Raw genomic sequence first — 22,310 nt, 5'->3', positions numbered from 1 at the left:
AGAGGTACTGAAAGAAAATTCAGAGCAAGCCAGAGAAACTAAATTTTACTAGCAATGATATGCAAAAGAAATTCTAAATATCTGTCAAAAACAAGGCTAACTGAACCTATTTTTGAAGCAACAAAAAAAGACCCTTGGGCGAGAAATTTTATAGTCATCCTCCTTTCTAGGTCGAACTCTTTTAGAATGAGACAAAGAAAAATCTGGACCTGGAATAAGAGAAAGATGTCAGGAACCCATTCACCACACTGATAGAGGTTTGTTTAATAAACAGATGAAAACCTGGACCTGGAATAAGAGAAAGATGTCAGGAATCCATTCCCCACACTGATAGAGGTTTGTTTAATGAACAGATGAAAAGCTGGAGAAATCAGTTATCACAGGAAAAGGGAATGGATTGAGGGGAATTACATGAAAATTTATAACTCCAGAGTAAAAGATGATACATTTTTAGAAAACCCATTATATTAGGAGGAAAAGAAAAAATTATTAGAATATGACATAAAGAAAACCGATTTTCATGTTTTTCCACAAAAAAAAAACTCAATATGCTGTACAAAGATGAAATTTAATATTTTAATGTACTTAAACAAGTACTAAATGAATTCTGGAATTAAATAATTTCTAATACTCATTCTATACAATACAAAATGGGCAGGAGTTAGAGCAAGGAATGCTTCCACCTAGAAAAAAAAATCAGTGACTTGCTTTGGTTTCCCATTATTAAGCATAATAAAAGGAATCTTAAAAGTTTGAATGCTAGCGGGTTTTTATATTTTGTTTTGTTTTTTAAAGAAATAGAAAACCATCATGAAGAAAAGATCTTAGGAAGTATTCAGATTTCATTAAAATAAACTGGACTTGCAGGAACAATTTACCGTGCTGCCCTCTAAGGGGAGCTGTTCGCACATGATAGCAAAGCACACGCATGAGCTCATCCAGCAGCCTCAGCGAGAACCACTTCCAGTGAGAAGCAGTCATGTTTCAACACCTCCAATTCCCGAATGCTGACAAGCTAAACAACTTGTTTTGTCTCTGGGAGCTCTTCTCTGGTGATTAACTGCTTATGGTGAATACTAATTATGTGAAAGTACACTGCTGAAGAAGTAGTGTCCCATTTCCTCTACCTGCAGCCTCAACATGTCTGAATCTGGAAGGTAGACTAGCTAAGACCCCGCTGCAAACCCAAACCAAGAAAGACATTTTCCTCCACCCTGGTAAATAAACGTTATTCTTTTACTTTTTCGTATAACACAGCTCACTGACAAAAAACATCTTTTAACCTCTGGGCTCCAAACTAAAGGGTATGACGAGAAAAGTGAGTGTTTTAAAGGCTTGTCAAAATTATGTGGCTAAATCCGCAGCAAGATTTTGTGAATTAATGAACCCTCAGTGTCCTCAATTCCCCATGTCCCATGTTGAAAATTTACCCCAAATTGTCAGTTCCTAGGAACTGCACCTCAGATTAAAATCTTCTCAACAGGGAGCCTAGGAAAATTTGTTCTTCTGTTTTAAATCCTAAATGCTTTGTTAAACCGCCAACACCACAAAATTAGAGACCATTAAACAATATAAGGCAGCAAGTGATTAAATCTACCAAATACACATTCAAAGCAGTTAAGCTACTTTTCAATCAAAAATAAAATATCACTGGCTAAATTCAGATGTCTTAGCTACCCTGAAAAAGTTAGAAGTCTGTCCAAAATGCAAAATGCTGCAGATAAAGCCAGATAGAAAAGGAGAAATAGACTAGGGGTGGGCTGGGAGGTGGCTCCTTTTGTCGGTGAACACAGGGTAGGCAGCTTCACGCTGACCCCACGCGCAGGAGAACACCAACGGAAAAGTTATGGCTGTGTTGCAGGGTGAGGACTTGATGCGGTGGCCGATTCCATAAGCTTTATTAGCAAAGGCCTCTGAGGAGACAGGGTGTTCCACCTTCTTGGCAAGAGGAATGAGTTGAGTAACAGCATTGCAGGAAGTAAAAGCACTGGAGATGTATAAACGGCCAAAGGAAATATTAGTGCTATATTAAGTATCGCTTAAACTAATTGATAAACGGTTCTCAAAGTAATTATCAGCATTTGGGGGAAAGGCATGGGCTTTGTGTTAATGGATCAATTGACATTGAAAGAAATTCTTACTGTAGTGTTAGAAATAAGTAAACATTGTAGCTTTAAGTTGTTCCTACTTGTTTAAAGTAAAGAAGAAAAGGGCCAGGGGACTTAGTCAACATTGGGCAGGAGGCCAAGAATCCGAAGATCAGACTTATGGCTGGGATGATATCATTCACTCTGAAGTCTTGATACTCTTTCTAAAGCATGAGAAAATTTACTGGTAAAACCTTACCTCACCCACAGTTCTCTTTTTTTTTTTTTTTTAACTCATTTCTTTTTCTCTTAAGAATAATGTTCCAAATCTGCTTTCTGCCTTAATATGTAAATGTCATGAATTTACAGTCAGCTTCCAACATGGTCTTACCTAAAAAGCTTGCCCTGAAGTAAAGCACAGGGACTTGGTAGCTACAGGAATATAAGACATGATACTCATATTTAATCGTTTCAGTTGTTGCTGTGGTCTCAGTCACTTCGGAATCATCCAGGGATAACTCTAAAGCCTCCTGTAAAAAAGCAAAAGTAAAATCATAATTTTTGTCAATTAAAAAAAAGGAAGTACAATAACGGAGAAAGACACATTTTTCTTCTTTCAGGATAACAAATAAATATAGAACTATGAGGTAAGGAAAAGGGAGTTTCCCACATTAATGTTTATCATTTGAGTCCTGGGTAAATAGTAAAACCAGAAAACATTAGCATTAAGTAATTCCAGATTGTTTTTGAGAGACAAAGCAGCTCTGGGTAAAGAAACAGGAAGGGGAAAAAAAAGGCAAAAAAATCTATTACAACAGCAACTCTGAAAAATCTTTACTGTTCAATTTTAGCACCAAAATGATGGCTATACAAGCTACTGTCTTTCCTACCTGTGAAAGCTAAAAACATCCTAACAATTGAACAAGAGGCTGTGAAATATCCCTAAAGATTCTATTGTACTTGCCAAAAGATGATTCATTGTGTGCTGAACAATTCCCAGTTCCATTTTGAATAAAAAAGTTATTTTGCAAGAGGTTGAGTTTGTTAGGTACATTTCAAAACCTGAGCTGAATCTGTTCTATTATTGTGCCATTTTTGGTATACTTCTACAATAAATCTTGATTTGTAATAAAAGAGTAGAAGGCAAATATTAATGCCAACTTAAAAAGGGTTTTGTGAGCAGAGATGGTTATAGCCAGTTCACGTCTCACCTAATCATTCTTTACAGGCTGATTTTTTAATGATGTGTGAAGGTTTCTTAATAATGTATCTTAATGTTTAGAAGCAATTAAATAGACATGTTGAGTCAGAATTCTATTCCTCCCACATTCACTTATTTACTTGGATTGAAGAATTTCCTTTGAAATTAATTTAGTAGAAGGAAAGAAGTACTTCAGTTTGGCTTGTTTCTACCTCTCATCACAATAGTAGGAATGACAATGAACAATCAGAAAGATCTCAAACTTTTATCAATATGAAATAAAGATTGCGGTGGAGATAATAAAGCCAAAGACTACTCTCCAGATCTGTGTCTGCTTTACTAATTCCCCACTCACCATCAATTCATTGGGGGAGATTAATAACGGCCATAGGTACAAAATAGTTTTTCCTTAAATTCCCCAAAACACCATCAGTTAAACACAATGAATTAAATACTGAGAGAAATCACTGAAATAAATATTCCAGACACAGAAAATTAATACAGTAGCAAGAAAGAGGTGTATCCATTTGTTTATTTAATTTGCATTAGTCAAAGTTATCTATATCTTCTTTTAAAGCAGTTCTTTTAACAGAATTCTTTCCTTTTGGTCAATGACTGGGTTGGTTAGCGCTTATATCTTTTTTTTTAACATTATAAAACATTACATCTTTGTGATAAAAAGAAATATAGCAGGCACTGCATAAGTGCATAAAATGAAAAGTAAAATTCCCCTTGATGCAGCACTTCTAGTCCTCAGATTTATAACCATTTTTAGAAAGGTCAGTGTATATTTCACAGACATTTAAAAAAATTTTTGGTCTACAAATACATACACACACATACACCCATCACCCATCCACCCATCTACCTACCACCAGTTAAATTATGCTGTATATACATGTGTTACTAATTTTATTTTTCACTCATTGACATCCTACTATGTGCTGCCATATCAGTGCTATAGATTTAGCTCCTTTTAATGGTTACACTGCATTCCACTGATGATCCCACGGTTTTTTTTAATAGTTCTGTATTGCTAGATATTTTAGGTTGATTACCATTTTCTGCTACTACAATTAATGCTGCAGTGAATATCTTAGCACATATATCCTCTGTTATACCTCCGTTTTCTATGGTGCAGATCCCTGAAGAATGCATCACTATAAAAGGATATGTGCACTTTGAATTTTGACAGTGCCAATCTGTCCTCAACAAACTGTATTTGCAGCAAAAATGTATGAGAATGTTCTTTCCCATATCCCATAGTACTGAATGTTATTTGTGGTTTTAAATTTTTGCCTATTTGATGAATTTCTAAATGTCATTGAATTTCTATTTTCTTGATTACTAGTGAATGTGAACATCATCTGTTTATAGGTGATTTTTATTCTTCTATGATTTTCCTGTTCTTACTTAGCTTATTTTCTGATATTTAGTTTGCATTTTTCTTATCAAATTATATAAATTCTTTGTATATTAGATATAATAACTTATTACTGGATATATATCTATATATCTATCTCTATATATTATATATCTATATATTTATCATTATAGAAAAACAAGTGAGAAAGAATATGTGATATGTACGTGTATGTGTATATAAAACACTTTAACTAAGTTTTAACTTTGATTCTTGTACATTTTAAGATAAAGGTTTTTTTTCTTACTTTTATGTAGTTAAATTTATATATTTTCTGTTTGCAGCTTCTGAGTTACTTGACTTCATTTAAAAGGCCTCCTCCTGGCCGGTTGGCTCAGTGGTAGAGCGTCGGCCTGGCGTGCAGAAGTCCCGGGTTCGATTCCCGGCCAGTGCACACAGGAGAAGCACCCATCTGCTTCTCCACCCCTCCCCCTCTCCTTCCTCTCTGTCTCTCTCATCCCCTCCCGCAGACGAGGCTCCACTGGAGCAAAGATGGCCTGGGCGCTGGGGGTAGCTCCTCGGCCTCTGCCCCAGGCGCTAGAGTGGCTCTGGTCGCAACAGAGCGATGCCCTGGAGGGGCAGAGCATCGCCCCCTGGTGGGCGTGCCGGGTGGATCCCAGTCGGGCGCATGTGGGAGTCTGTCTGACTGTCTCTCCCCATTTCCAGCTTCAGAAAAATACAGGGGGGAAAAAAAACCCTCCTATGTTTCACCTTAAAAGTTATAAAAATATTCATCTCCTTTATTCTACACATACATATTCACACACATGCACATGTTTTTAAATTTAAATTTAGATCATTAATCCATCTAACACAAATCCTTAAGTAAATATTGAATTGGGTCCTTAATTTCTGCAGAAAACTATAGAAATAAACTATAATCTGAACTCAGTCCTGCTAGGGAAGATAAAAACCCAGGAAAGAATGTCCTACACTCAAACTCAGATTAAGCACTCAGGGGAGTGATGTCAGAGAAATGGTGCCGTGAGAAGCGTGACCGACAAATCTCCCCAAAATTTCAACAAGTTCATCAACCAGACACAGAAAAATGTATCCTTGGAGCGTCTGGGAGTTCCACACACTGAAGGCGAAGGCAGAGGTAGCGGCAGCCTCATAGCTGGATCATCAGGCTGCTAATTCAGGAAGGAGAGACTAGGAGAGAGGCTCCAGGAAAGCAGACTCTCTCATGGTCGGAACCTGCAAATGCTAATAAGCCTTGACTACCAATGAAACTGAAGCCTAATATATGACATCACCATAGAAACTTATCAACTGCAAACCTCTACCTAAGCATGCTACAGGGGCAGAGCCTGGGGTACAGAGTCACCGACCAGGAAGAGGGAGAGGAAAGAAAAAGGAAGAAGAAGTTAACCTGTCAAAATCAAGAAAAATCAACAGACTTTATAACTTGTTACACTATTTTTTTTGTTTCTTTCATCTTCTTGCCTTTATTATTATTATTTCTATTTCCTCCACCTTGGTCCTTTTATTCTTTGCCCGTCTTAATCTTTCCTCTTCTTGAACTAGACTACCCATAAGTGTTACATTTTATTACTTTTCTTCTTCCTTACTCTCCATGAGGGTTACACTCCAAAACCCTTAATTCTCTCTCTCTCTCTTTTTGTTTCTTTCTTTTTTCTACTTTTCCTTTTCCCCTTTATCTTATTTCTCCCTCTATATTAGTTTCTTCTTTCCTCCTTTTACTTTTCCTCTCATTCAATCCTCAATCATGAACAAATTATTTAATTTGGGACTCAAGTTTTTTTTCTGTGGCATTTTGGGTGCTTTTTACTTCGCTTTTTAACTCATTAGCATTCCTCCCAACCCAGGATCTCCATTCTATTTAGTTTTTGCTCCACTTAATACAATAGTTATTTTTTTTCATTTTTCTTGTTTCTCTCTTATCCCTCTCATTATATCTCTTAGTCGACCATCACTTACAAGCAAATCATTTTATACTTGACCCAAATTTTTTCCTTTTTTGCATTTTGTGGGACCCTACCTCCTTTTCTGCCCCTTAATACTTCACCCCAACTCAGGCCCTCCATTATAGGCAGTTTTTGTTCCATTTAGCATAATATAATTCACATTTCACACAATATTTTCCTAAGGAGGAGGAGAGAGGAGGCAAAGAGAAGAAAGAAAAAGGGAAGGGGAATAATAAATTATTATTGGTATGTTTTGTGTTTCTTTTTTTCCATTTTTTTTACTTTTTATTATTTATTAATCTCATTAGTGCTATCAACAAGACTACCCTCAGATACCATTAAGAAAAAGGAAATCGAATATCATGGATACAAAAGATAGAGAAGTAGCACAGATAGATCTGGAAAAATCTATGGAGAAAAAATTTAATATATATGAAACCTTGGAGCTAAATGATAGAGAATTTAAAATAGAAATCCTAAAAATACTCAGAGATATACAAGAAAACACAGAAAGGCAATTTAGGGAGCTCAGAAAACAACTCAACAAACACAAAGAATATATTACCAAGGAAATTGAAACTATAAAAACAAATCAAACAGAGATGAAAAACTCAATTCATGAACTGAAAATAGAGGTAACAAGCTTAGCTAATAGAACAGGCCAAATAGAAGGTAGGATTAGTGACATAGAAGAGAAGCAATTTGAGGCACAACAGAGAGAAGAAGAAAAAGACTCAAAAATTTTAAAAAATGAGAAAGCCCTACAGGAATTGTCTGACTAGATCAAAAAGACTAACATAAGAATAATAGGTATATCAGAGGGAGAAGAGAGAGAAAATGGAATGGAGAATATATTCAAAGAAATAAAAAATGAGAACTTCCCAAGCCTGTGGAAAGAACTAAAGCCTCAAATTCAAGAAGCAAACAGAACACCGAGTTTTCTTAACCCCAACAAACCTACTCCAAGGCACATCATAATGAAAATGGCCCAAACCAAGGACAAAGAAAAAATTCCCAAGGCAGCCAGGGAAAAGAAGAATACAACATATAAAGAAAGGCATATTAGATTATCATCAAATTTCTCAGCAGAAACTCTACAACCTAGAAGAGAGTGGACCCCAATATTTAAAGTCCTGATAAAGAGAAACTTTCGGCCAAGAATACTATACCCCTCAAACCTATCCTTCAAATACGAAGGAGAAATAAAAACATTCACAGATACAGAAAAGATGAGGGAATTTATCATCAGAAAACTCCAACTCCAGGAAATACTAAAGGGGGTTTTCCAACCAGATTCAAAGAACAAAACAAAACAAAACCACAAGTAAAAGCTCAACCAAGAACACAATAAAACCAAATTTAAACTGTGACAACAAAAACAAAAAAAAATAGGGGAGAGGATGGAAATTTACAGTAGCAAAGGACGATGAAGTGAAGAAACACTCATAAGATACAGTACTACAATGAATATGGTAGTATTCATATTCATAAAAGGAACCCTTTTTATTACTTAATGGTAACCACCCTTGAAAAAATCACCACAGAAGCACATGACTTAAAAAAGGTAGCAACAGAAGAAAGAAGTATGGAATACAAAAAACAAAAACAAATGATAGAAAAACAAAATAATAGAATCAAACAAGATATAAAACTAGCCCTGGCCGGTTGGCTCAGCGATAGAGTGTCGGCCTAGCGTGTGGAGGACCCGGGTTCAATTCCCGGCCAGGGCACACAGGAGAAGCACCCATTTGCTTCTCCACCCCTCCGCCGTGCTTTCCTCTCTGTCTCTCTCTTCCCCTCCCGCAGCCAAGGCTCCATTGGAGCAAAGATGGCCCGGGCGCTGGGGATGGCTCCTTGGCCTCTGCCCCAGGCGCTGGAGTGGCTCTGGTCGCAATATGGCGACGCCCAGGATGGACAGAGCATCGCCCCCTGGTGGGCAGAGCATCGCCCCTGGTGGGCTTGCCGGGTGGATCCCGGTCGGGCGCATGCGGGAGTCTGTCTGACTGTCTCTCCCTGTTTCCAGCTTCAGAAAAATGAAAAAAAAAAAAAAAAAGATAAAAAAAAAAAAAAAGATATAAAACTAACAGAAAGCAATATAAAATGGCAATAGTGAACCTACAAGTGTCAATAATTACACTAAATTTAAATGGCTTAAACTCACCAATAAAAAGTCACACATTAGCAGAATGGATTAAAAAAGAAAATCCAACGATATGCTGCCTACAAGAAACACATCTAAACAACAAGGATAAAAACAAATTCAAATAAAGTCTGGAAAACAATACTCCAATTAAATAACATCCAAAAAAAAGCAGGTGTAGCAATACTCATATCTAATAATGCTGATTACAAGTCAGAAAAAGTACTCAGAGACAAAAATGGTCATTTCATAATGATTAAGGGGACGCTGAATCAAGAAGACATAACAGCCTTTGCCGGTTGGCTCAGTGGTAGAGCGTTGGCCTGGTGTGCAGAAGTCCAGGGTTCAATTCTCGGCCAGGGCACACAGGAGAAGAGCCCATCTGCTTCTCCACCCCTCCCCCTCACCTCCTTCTCTGTTTCTCTCTTCCCCTCCCGCAGCCGAGGCTCCATTGGAGCAAAGATGGCCCGGGCGCTGGGGATGGCTTCTTGGCCTCTGCCCCAGGCGCTAGAGTGGCTCTGGTCGCAACAGAGCGACGCCCCGGAAGGGCAGAGCATCGCCCCCTGGTGGGCAGAGCGTCGCCCCCTGGTGGGCGTGTCAGGTGGATCCCGGTCGGGCGCATGCGGGAGTCTGTCTGACAGTCTCTCCCTGTTTCTAGCTTCAAAAAAATACAAAAAAAAAAAAAAAAGACATAACAATTCTTAATATATATGCACCAAACCAAGGAGCACCAAAATATATAAGACAGCTACATATTGACCTAAAATCAAAAACTGACAAAAATACAATCATACTTGGAGATCTCAATACACCACTGACGGCTCTAGATCAGTCATCCAAACAGAGAATCAATAAAAATATATTGGCCTTAAACGAAATACTAGAGCATCTGAATATGATAGACATCTACAGGACATTTCATCCCAATGTGACAGAGTATACATTTTTCTCTAGTGTACATGGAACATTCTAAAGAATTGACCATATGTTGGGCCACAAAAATAACATCAGCAAATTCAGAAAAATTGAAAGTGTACCAAGCATATTTTATGATCGTAAAGCCTTGAAACTAGAATTCAACTGCAAAAAAGAGGGAAAAAACCCCACAAAAATGTGGAAACTAAACAACATACTTTTAAAAAATGAATGGCTCAAAGAAGAAATAAGTGTAGAGATCAAAAGATATATACAGACAAATTAAAATGACAATACAACATATCAGAATCTCTGGGATGCAGCAAAAGCATTAATAAGAGAAAAGTTCATATCACTTCAGGTCATTATGAACAAACAAGAGAGAGCCCAAGTGAACCACTTAACTTCACACCTTAAGGAACTAGAAAAAGAAGAACAAAGATAACCCAAAACAAGCCGAAGAAAGAAAATAATAAAAATCAGAGCAGAAATAAATGAAATAGTGAAAAGAAAAACTATAGAAAAAATTAATAGAACAAGGAGCTGGTTCTTTGAAAAGATCAACAAAATTGACAAACCCTTGGTAAGACTTACGAAGAAAAATAGAGAAAGGACTCATATAAACAAAATCCAAAATGAAAGAGGAGAAATCACTACAGACGTCATAGATATACAAAGGATTATTGTAGAATATTACGAAAAACTATGTGCCATCAAATTCAACAATCTAGAAGAAATGGATAAATTCCTAGAACAATACAATCTTTCTAGACTGAGTCAAGAAGACGCAGAAAGCCTAAACAGACAAATTAGCAGGGAAGAAATAGAAAAAATTATTAAAAACCTCCCTAAAAGTAAAAGTCCAGGCCCAGATGGTCATACTAGTGAATTCTATCAAACATTCAAAGACTTGGTTCCTATTCTACTCAAAGTCTTCCAAAAAATTGAAGAAGAAGCAGTACTTCCAAACACATTTTATGAGACCAACATAACTCTCATACCAAAACCTGTCAAGGACGGCACAAAAAAAGAAAACTACAGACCAATATCTCTAATGAATACAGATGCTAAAATACTAAACAAAATACTAGCAAATCGAATACAACAACATATTAAAAAAATAATACATCATGATCAAGTGGGATTCATCCCAGAATCTCATGGATGGTTCAACATACGTAAAACAGTTAACGTAATACACCATATCAACAAAACAAAGAACTAAAACCACATGATCTTATCAATAGACACAGAAAAGGTATTCGATAAAATACAACACAACTTTATGTTTAAGACACTCAACAAAATGGGTATAGAAGGAAAATATCTCAACATGATAAAGGCCATATATGATAAACCATCAGCTAACATCATATTAAATGCCATAAAAATGAGGACTTTCCACCTTAAATCAGGAACAAGTCAGGGTTGTCCACTATCTCCACTCTTATTTAATGTGGTACTAGAGGTTCCAGCCAGAGCAATCAGACAAGAGAAAGAAATAAAAGGCATCCATATTGGAAAAGAAGAAGTAAAGGTATCACTTTTTGCAGATGATATGATCCTATACATCAAAAACCCCAAAGACTCCACAAAAAGATTACTAGAAACAATAAACCAATACAGTAAAGTCACAGGATACAAAATTAACATACAAAAGTCCATAGCCTTTCTATATGCCAACAATAAAATATTAGAAAATGAACTTAAAAAAATAATCCCCTTCAAGATTGCAACAAAAATAAAATAAAATAAAATACCTAGGAATAAACGTAAAAAAGAATGTAAAGGACCTATATAACGAAAACTACAAAGCGCTGTTAAAGGAAATCGAAAGATAGAATGAGGATGACGTCAGAGTAATGGCGGGGTAGGAAGTGATACCGATAAATCTCCCCCAAAACTCAACAAGATCTTCAACCAGAAACAGAAAAATCTATCCTTGGAGCCTCCAGATGTTTCGCAATACACCCAAAGGTATGATCAAGCGAAAAATTGGCTAAATATATAACCAAACCCCGAAGGAAATAGGGAGTAAGAAATGCTCCGCCTTCCTCACTAACCTAAACAGGGTGGCTTTCACTGGAAACTGAGAATATAGAAACTAAGGGGGGCAAAGAGGGTGAATAGATCCAGGCCACGGCACAAACGACCGAACCAGGCTGTGGCACGGAGATCCAAGCCGAGGAAAAACTGTTCCTGTGACAACCCGGGCAATACAGCTAACACTCGCGCCAAACCCAGACAAAGAAAGACAAGTGGGGCAGCCATTTTACCGATCTCCTGGTCGGCGCACGCAGATAGTGGGCGAGAGATTTCTTCCAAAGCCCCGGGATGGTGTGCCCATGTTACCCCACAGAGAGGCAGAGTTAGAGGCCTTTGTGTGGGCCGAAAGCCTCCGGGCCGCCCCAGCGCCCTGAGAGAGCCGCACACGGGGAGGGAGCGAGAAATAATTCCAACGCTGGAACTTTTCCGTACAGGCGGGGTTTTCACTCAGAGGGTGAGGCCGCTGGTCTGATATCCTGGTCTGCGCATGCAGATACTGAGCGAGAGGTTCCTCCGAGTGCCTCGGCAATGCCTGCCCGTGTTATCCCACAGAAGGGCAGAGTCAGGGGCCTGTGTGTGGGCCAAAATCGGAATCTCGGGCTGCCCCAGTGCCCTGAGGGAGCCGCGCACGGGAAGGGAGTGAGAGCTAATTCCAATGCTGGAACTTTTCAGTGCGGGCGGGGGGTTTCACTCAGAGGTCAAGACTTCCGGCCTGACATCCTGGTCTGCGCGCACAGAGAGTGGGCAGGAGACTCCTCCCAGCACCTCGGGAGTGGGAGCCTGTGTTGTCCCACGGAGGGGCAGAGTCAGGGGGCCTTTGTGTGGGCTGAGGGCGGAGTCTCAGGCCACCCCAGTGCCTTAAAAAAGCCGCACATGGGGACGGAGCAAGAGCCAATTCCAACGCTGGAACTTTTCAGTGCAGGCAGGGGGTTTCACTCAGAGGGCGAAACTTCCGGCCTGACATCCTGGTCTGCACGCGCAGATAGTGAGCGAGAGTTTCCTCCAAGCGCCCCAGAAGTGGGTGCCCGCCCATGTTACTGGACAGAGTGGCAGAGCCAGAGGTCTTTGAATGGGCGGAAGCCCCGCCTGATTATGCTAGCAGCTCTGACTGACTGAGCCTTTCCCAGAGTAATGTGCTCAGTGGAAATAGAGTGGGGAGTTGCCAGCTCTTTGAGCCTCTTACTATCCAGGCAGAGGCAGCAGCAACCCCATAGCTGGATTATCAGGCTACTAATTGAGGAAGGAAAGACTAGGAGAGAGGCTCCAGGAACACAGACTCTTTCACTGTCGGAGCCTATAAATGCTAATGAGCCTCGACTGCCAACGAGACTGAAGCACAATACATGACATCGCCATAAAGACTTATCAACTGCAAACCTCTACCTAAGCATGCCAAAGGGGCAGAACCCAGGGTACAGAGTCACCGAACAGGAAGAGGGAGAGAAAAGAAAAAGCAAGAAGATAACCTCTCAAAATCAAGAATAATCCGCAGACTTTATAACCTATCCCATTTTGTATTTGTTCATTTGTTTCTCTTATCTTCATCCTTGATTTTTTTTTTCTCCTCCAATTTGGTCGTTTAACTCTCTACCGGTCTTACTCTCTCCTCTCCTTGAACAACACTACCCATAAGTGTTACATCTCCCATTATCTTTTCTTTCCTCTTCCTTTCTCTCTATGAGGGTTGCACTCCAAAACCCTTAACTCTCTCTCTCTCTCTCTCCTCTTTTTTCTTTTTTCTTCCTTTAGTGGTTCGCTCTTTTTTTTCTCTCTCTCTCTTATTTTTCTCCCTCTATATTAGTTTCTTCCTTTCTCCTTTACGTCTCCTCTCATTCAAACCTCAATAACGAACAAATTCTCTTATCTGGGACTCAAACTTATGTTTGTGGCATTTTGGGGGTTTTTTACTTCACCTTTTTAATTCACTAGCAGTGCTCCCATCCCTGGCTCTCCATTTTATCAAGCTCTTGTTCCACTAAATACAATAGTACATTTTTAATTTGTCCCCCCATTTTCCTGTTTCCCTCTTATTCCTCTCATCATAACTCTTAGTCAACCAACACCTAAATGCAAATCATTTCATTCTTGATCCAAATTTTTTCATTATTTGCTTTTTGTGGGTCCATACCCTCCTTTTTTTATTCATTATTTATTATTTTTTTAATTATTTTTTTTCTTGCCCCTTTATTACTTTCCCTAATACAGGCCCTCCACTGCAGGCATTGTTTGTTCTATTAAATACAATATAATTCACAGTTCACCTCAATATTTTGTCAAAAAAGAAGGGACAGGAGAGGAGAGGAAAAAAGGAGGGGGGGAATAATTTCCTTTTTTTTTTAATTTTTATTTTACTTTATTTTCTTTATTTCATTATTATTTTTTTTAAAAAAAACAACTCTTTTCGATTTTTTATTTTTTTATTTTTTTAACTTTTTATTCTTTATTAAATCTCATTAATACTATCAACAAAACCACCCTCAGATGCCATTAAGGAAGAGAAAATCAAATATCATGGATACAAAAGAAAGAGAGGTAACAGATAGATGAGGAAAAATGTATAGAGAAAAAATTTAATATATTGGAAACCTTGGAGCTAAATGACAAAGAATTAAAGATAGAAATCCTAAAAATACTCAGAGATATACAAGAAAACACAGAAAGGCAATTTAGGGAGCTCAGAAAACAACTCAATGAACACAAAGAATATATGTCCAAGGAAATTGAAACTATAAAAACAAATCAAACAGAGATGAAAAACTCAATTCACGAGCTGAAAAACAAGGTAACAAGCTTACCTAATAGAAGAGGTCAGATAGAAGAGAGGATTAGTGAAATAGAAGACTACCAACTTGAGGCACAACAGAGAGAAGAAGAAAGAGACTCAAAAATTAAAAAAAAAAAATGAGATAGCCCTACAAGAATTCTCTGACTCCATCAGAAAGAATAACATAAGAATAATAGGTATATCAGAGGAAGAAGAGAGAGAAAATGGAATGGAGAACATAGTCAAACAAATAATAGATGAGAACTTCCCAAGCCTGTGGAAAGAACTAAAGCCTCAAATTCATGAAGCAAACAGAACTCCGAGTTTTCTTAACCCCAACAAACCTACTCCAAGGCACATCATAATGAAATTGGCACAAACCAACGGCAAAGAAAAAATTCTCAAGGCAGCCAGAGAAAAGAAGAATACAACATATAAAGGAAGGCCAATTAGAATATCATCAGATTTCTCAGCAGAAACTCTACAAGCTAGAAGAGAGTGGACCCCAATATTTAAAGTCCTGAAAGAGAGGAACTTTCAGCCACGAATACTATACCCATCAAAGCTATCCTTCAAATATGAAGGAGAAATAAAAACATTCACAGATATAGAAAAGATGAGAGAATTTATCATCAGAAAACCCCCACTCCAGGAATTACTAAAGGAGGTTCTCCAATCAGATACAAAGAACAAAAAAAAAATAAAGCCACAAGTAAAAGCTCCAAAAAGAACACAATAAAACCAAATTTAAACTGTGACTACAACAAAAAGAAAGGGGGGAGAGGATGGAGATTAACAGTAGCAAAGGACAATGGAGTGCAAAAGTACTCACAAAATAGTGTGCTACAATGAACAGGGTAGGAACCCTTTTCATTACTTAAAGGTAACCATCATTGAAATAATCAGCACAGAAGCACATGCGATAAAAAAGATAGCAACAGAGGAAAGATGTATGGAATACAACCAAATAAAAACAAAAGATAGAAAAACAAAAGAGAAGGATCAAACAAGACACAAAACTAACAGAAAGCAATCTATAAAATGGCAGTAGGGAAGTCACAAGTGTCAATAATACACTAAATGTAAACAGATTAAACTCACCAATAAAAAGGCACAGAGTAGCAGAATGGATTAAAAAAGAAAATCCAACTGTATGCTGCCTACAGGAAACTCATCTAAGTAACAAGGATAAAAACAAATTCAAAGTGAAAGGCTGGAAAACAATACTCCAAGCAAATAACATCCAAAAAAAGGCAGGTGTAGCAATACTCATATTAGATAATGCTGAGTACAAGACAGGAAAAGTACTCAGAGACAAAAATGGCCATTTCATAATGGCTAAGGGGACACTGAATCAAGAAGACATAACAATTCTTAATATATATGCACCAAACCAAGGAGCACCAAAATATATAAGACAGCTACTTATTGACCTTAAAACAAAAACTGACAAAAATACAATCATACTTGGAGACCTCAATACACCGCTGACGGCTCTAGATCAGTCATCCAAACAGAGAATCAACAAAGACATAGTGGCCTTAAACAAAACACTAGAGCACCTGAATATGATAGACATCTACAGGACATTTCATCCCAAAGTGACTGAGTATACATTATTCTCCAGTGTACATGGATCATTCTCAAGAATTGACCATATGTTGGGCCACAAAAACATCAGCAAATTCAGAAAAACTGAAGTTGTACCAAGCATATTTTCTGATCATAAAGACTTGAAACTAGAATTCAACTGCAAAAAAGAGGAAAAAAATCCCACAAAAATGTGGACACTAAACAACATACTTTTAAAAAATGAATGGGTCAAAGAAGAAATAAGTGTAGAGATCAAAAGATATATACAGACTAATGAAAATGACAATACGACATATCAGAATCTATGGGATGCAGCAAAAGCAGTGATAAGAGGGAAGTTCATATCACTTCTGGCATATATGAACAAACAAGAGAAAGCCCAAGTGAACCACTTAACTTCCCACCTTAAGGAACTAGAAAAAGAAGAACAAAGACAACCCAAAACCAGCCGAAGAAAGGAGATAATAAAAATCAGAGCAGAAATAAATGAATTAGAAAACAGAAAAACTATAGAAAAAATTAATAGAACAAGGAGCTGGTTCTTTGAAAAGATCAACAAAATTGACAAAACCTTGGCAAGACTTACCAAGGAAAAAAGAGAAAGAACTCATATAAACAAAATCCAAAATGAAAGAGGAGAAATCACCACGGATACCGTAGATATACAAAGAATTATTGTAGAATACTATGAAAAACTTTATGCCACTAAATTCAACAACCTAGAAGAAATGGATAAATTCCTAGAACAATACAACCTTCCTAGACTGAGTCAAAAAGAAGCAGAAAGCCTAAACAGACCTATCAGTAGAGAAGAAATAGAAAAAACCATTAAAAACATCTCCAAAAATAAAAGTCCAGGCCCTGATGGCTATACCAGCGAATTTTATCAAACATTCAAAGAAGACTTGGTTCCTATTCTACTCAAAGTCTTCCAAAAAATTGAAGAAGAAGCAATACTTCCAAACACATTTTATGAGGCCAACATAACCCTCATACCAAAACCAGGCAAGGATGGCACAAAAAAAGAAAACTACAGACCAATATCTCTAATGAATACAGATGCTAAAATACTAAACAAAATACTAGCAAATCGAATACAACAACATATTAAAAAAATAATACATCATGATCAAGTGGGATTCATCCCACAATCTCAAGGATGGTTCAACATACGTAAAACGGTTAATGTAATACACCATATCAACAAAACAAAGAACAAAAACCACATGATCTTATCAATAGACGCAGAAAAGGCTTTCGATAAAATACAACACAACTTTATGTTTAAGACTCTCAACAAAATGGGTATAGAAGGAAAATATCTCAACATGATAAAGGCCATATATGATCAACCATCAGCTAACATCATATTAAATGGAACTAAACTGAAGGCTTTCCTCCTTAAATCAGGAACAAGACAGGGTTGTCCACTCTCTCCACTCTTATTTAATGTGGTACTAGAGGTTCTAGCCAGAGCAATCAGACAAGACAAAGAAATAAAAGGCATCCATATCGGAAAAGAAGAAGTAAAGGTATCACTTCTGGCAGATGAGATGATCCTATACATCGAAAAACCCAAAGAATCCACAAAAAGACAACTAGAAACAATAAGCCAATACAGTAAGGTCGCAGGATACAAAATTAACATACAGAAGTCAATAGCCTTTCTATATGCCAACAATGAAACAATTGAGAACGAACTCAAAAGAATAATCCCCTTCACGTTTGCAACAAAAAAAATAAAATACTTAGGAATAAACATAACAAAGAATGTAAAGGACTTATATAATGAAAACTATAAACCATTGTTAAGGAAAATCGAAAAAGATATAATGAGATGGAAGAATATACCTTGTTCTTGTCTAGGAAGAATAAATATAATCAAGATGGCTATATTACCCAAAGCAATATACAAATTTAATGCAATTCCCATCAAACTTCCAATGATGTTTTTTAAAGAAATAGAGCAAAAAATCATCAGATTTATATGGAACTATAAAAAACCCCGAATAGCCAAAGCAATCCTAAAGAAAAAGAATGAAGCAGGGGGCATTACAATACCTGACTTCAAACTATATTATAGGGCTATGACAATCAAAACAGCATGATATTGGCAGAAAAATAGACACTCAGACCAATGGAACAGAATAGAAAGTCCAGAAATAAAACCACATACGTATGGTCAAATAATTTTTGATAAAGGGGCCAACAACACACAATGGAGAAAAGAAAGCCTCTTCAATAAATGGTGCTGGGAAAACTAGAAAGCCACATGCAAAAGAATGAATCTGGACTACAGTCTCTCCCCCTGTACAAAAGTTAACTCAAAATGGATCAAAGATCTAAACATAAGACCTGAAACAATTAAGTACATAGAAGAAGACATAGGTACTCAACTCATGGACCTGGGTTTTAAAGAGCATTTTATGAATTTGACTCCAATGGCAAGAGAAGTGAAGGCAAAAATTAATGAATCGGACTACATCAGACTAAGAAGTTTTTCCTCAGCAAGAGAAACTGATAACAAAATAAACAGAAAGCCAACTAACTGGGAAATGATATTTTCAAACAACAGCTCAGATAAGGGCCTAATATCCAAAATATACAAAGAACTCATAAAACTCAACAACAAACAAACAAACAATCCAATAAAAAAATGGGAAGAGGATATGAACAGACACTTCTCCCAGGAAGAAATACAAATGGCCAACAGATATATGAAAAGATGCTCATCTTCTTTAGCTATTAGAGAAATGCAAATCAAAACTGCAAAGAGATACCACCTCATACCTGTTCGATTAGCTATTATTAGCAAGACAGGTAATAGCAAATGTTGGAGAGGCTGTGGAGAAAAAGGAACCCTCATTCACTGTTGGTGGGAATGTAAGGTAGTACAACCATTATGGAAGAAAGTATGGTGGTTCCTCAAAAAACTGAAAATAGAACTACCTTATGACCCAGTAATCCCTCTACTGGGTATATACTCCCAAAACTCAGAGACATTGATACGTAAAGACACATGTAGCCCCACGTTCATTGCAGCATTGTTCACAGTGGCCAGGACATGGAAACAACCAAAAAGCCCATCAATAGAAGACTGGATAAAGAAGATGTAGCACCTATACACTATAGAATACTACTCAGCCATAAGAAATGATGACATTGAATCATTTACAACAAAATGGTGGGATCTTGATAACATTATACGGAGTGAAATAATTAAGTCAGAAAAACCAAGAACTACATGATTTCATACATTGGTGGGACATAAAAACAAGACTAAGAGACATGCACAAGAGTGTGCTGGTTACCGGGGATGGAGGGGAGGGGGGGGGCAAGGGAGGGGAGGAGGGAGAGGGGAAGGGGGACCGGGAGGGACACAAAGAAAACTAGATATAGGGTGATGGAGGACAGTCTGACTTTGGGTGATGGGTATGCAACATAATTGAATGACAAGATAACCTGGACATGTTTTCTTTGAATATATGTACCCTGATTTATTGATGTCACCCCATTAACATTAATAAAAATTTATTTATAAAAAAAAAAAAGCAGTCAGTTATGTGCTGGGATTGACACCGGCTTCCTACAACTGTTGATCGATTAGACAGAGATCTGCATTCTCTGGAAGACTTAGGAGGCCCAAGGACTAAGAGAGAAGTGACAGAAGAAGCTTCTGGAAGAGCTTGTCAGTTATCTCACTCTAGTCACTGCTCCCATGGTCAGCGGAGTGCTTCTGTTGGATTTGAAGGCTGGAGTGCTAGTTCTCTATTGGGAGTGTTGTTGTGTCACCCTGTCCCTTGCTCTGGGAAGCCATCTATGGCAAAGATATATTTGTATACTTAACTCTTATTAAATGAATTTGAATCCTTGGCCTGAGTCTGCTAGGCTCTGTCCATCATTTGTGTTCACCTGTATGATACCCGTGTAAATATAATACCTTAAAGTCATGCAATTTTGAAATCACAGACAAGTGCATATTTTCTGCTTCCCTTTCCAAAAGTGTTAAGATAGTTTTAGAACTATCTGAGATTCAAGACTAAGCTTCTTTTCTTGTTCACCTTCATATTGCCATAGACTCTAACACTGAGCTGAAGACAAGAGTAAGCAATATTCTCTATTTCAGCAGCAGGTCTTTTCCTCCCACCTAAGTACATTATAATTAATTTCACAGACCATTTACCAGTTCAAGTTTGAAAAAAGACAAATGGAGGGGTAAAAATGCAAAAGATTGCCAAAGATGATACACAAATGAAAAATAAGCATAAGAAAAAGATATTCAACATCATGACCCATCAGGGAAATGAAAATTAAAACTACAATGAGATAGCACCACATATCTGTTAGGATGACTAAAATAAATAGTGATACCTTCAAGTGTTGGGGAAGATTCAGAGAAACTAGAGCATTCATACATCCTGCTTGGAATATAAAACCATATGGCAATTTCTTATAAAACTAAACATGTACTTATCATGCAACCCGCCAATTACACTCTTGGGTGTTTATCCTAGAGTAATGAGAAAAAAAACTACATAAATGTTCACGGCAGTTTTATTCAGAACAGTCAAAAACTTGAAACTGCTCAGTTGTTCTTTAATAAGTTGTGGTTAAACAAACTGTGGTACATCATTCCACACTACTCAGCAATGAGATCAGCAAACTTGTCACACACAACTACCTGGATGAATCTCCCAGGAATTATGAACGTTATAAAAGCCAATCCAAAACAATAAAATTTCTAGGAATAAATTTAACCAAGCAGTTAAAAGACATGTACTCAGAAAACTATAAGACATTGAAAAAGATACAAATAAGTGAAAGGATATACTATCTTCATTAACATTGTTATTGAAAGGTTCATACTACTCAAAGCAATCTATAAATTCAATGTAATCCTTATCAAAATAGCAATGGCATTGTTCACAGAACTATAACAGAATAATCACAAAGTTTATATGGAACCACAAAGACCCCAAATCACCAAAGCAATCTTGAGGAAGAAGAACACATTTGTAAATACCATGATATTGCAAGCAAAGTTGATCATAAGGCTACAGTAATCAAAACATCGTGGTACTGGCATAAAACAGACATATAAATTGGTGGAACAGAACAGAGAACCCCCAAATAAACCCATTCCTATGTGGTCAATTAATCTATGACAAAGATAAAGTCAAAATGGGTTAAAGACTTAAATGTAAAAACTGAAACCACAAAAATCCTAGAAGAAAACACAGACACTAAAATCTTTGACACTCTCTTAGAAATATTGTTTTGGATATGTGTCCTCAGGCAAGGGAAACAAAGAAAAAATAAATCAATGAGACTACATCAAACTAAAAAGATCTTGTTACAAAGGAAAGTATCAACAAAATGAAAAGACCACCTTCTGAATATGAAAAGATATTCAGTAATAGTATATTAGATAAGGGGTTAACATCCAAAATATAAAAGGAATTCAGACAACTTAACACTCAAGGACAAAGAATCTAATTTAAAAATGAGCCAAGGATCTAAACAGACATTTCTCCCAAGAGGACATACAGATGGCCAATGGACATATGAAAAGATGTTCAACATCACTAAGCATCAGAGAAATGCAAATTAAAACCACAATAAAGTATCACTTCAGACCTGTCAGAATAACTATCATAAATAAATTAGCAAATAACAAATGTTGGTGAGGATGTGTAGTACATACAGGGAATCCTGTGCATTGTTGGTGGCATAATACATCCGTGCAGCCACTATAGAAAACATATTGAGGTTCCTCAAAAATTAAAAATAGAATTACCATATGACCCAGCAAGTCCACTTCCAGGTATTTATTCAAAGAAACCCAAGACACTAATTTGAAAAGATAAATGCACCCGCACATTCACTGCAGCATTGTTTACAATAGCCAAGATATAGAAGCAGCCTAAGTGTTCTTTGATAGACCAATGCATAAAGAAGTGGTGCATTTACACAATGGAATATTACTCAGCCATCAAAAAAAATGAAATCTTGACATTTGCAACAATATAGATGAAACTAGAGGGCATTATGCTAAGTAAAATAAATCAGACAGAAAATGACAAATACAACAAGATTTCATTTGTGGAATCTAAAAAACAAAACAAATTAACAAATGAAACAGAGACAAACTGACAGATACAAAGAACAAATTGATGGTTGCCAAATAGGAGGGGGTTGGGTGGTGAATGAAAA

The 22,310-nt window shown here is 37.1% G+C and overlaps 1 protein-coding gene across 2 annotated transcripts in view; it reads right to left on the bottom strand.

The window, feature by feature from the left end:
- The window catches only part of ATG10 (autophagy related 10), a 382,992-nt gene that overhangs the window by 121,387 nt on the left and 239,295 nt on the right, over positions 1–22,310 (bottom strand). For both annotated transcript variants that reach the window (XM_066381782.1, XM_066381783.1), the window contains one exon: positions 2,479–2,617. In XM_066381782.1, coding sequence (XP_066237879.1) covers positions 2,479–2,617 — 139 coding nt within the window. The remainder of the gene's footprint in view (positions 1–2,478; positions 2,618–22,310) is intronic.

This window comes from Saccopteryx leptura, chromosome 4 (genome assembly GCF_036850995.1).
Source record: "Saccopteryx leptura isolate mSacLep1 chromosome 4, mSacLep1_pri_phased_curated, whole genome shotgun sequence".
NCBI lineage: Eukaryota > Metazoa > Chordata > Mammalia > Chiroptera > Emballonuridae > Saccopteryx > Saccopteryx leptura.
The sequence above is the reverse complement of the archived record's forward strand: the minus strand, read 5'-3'. Positions and strand labels throughout refer to the sequence as shown.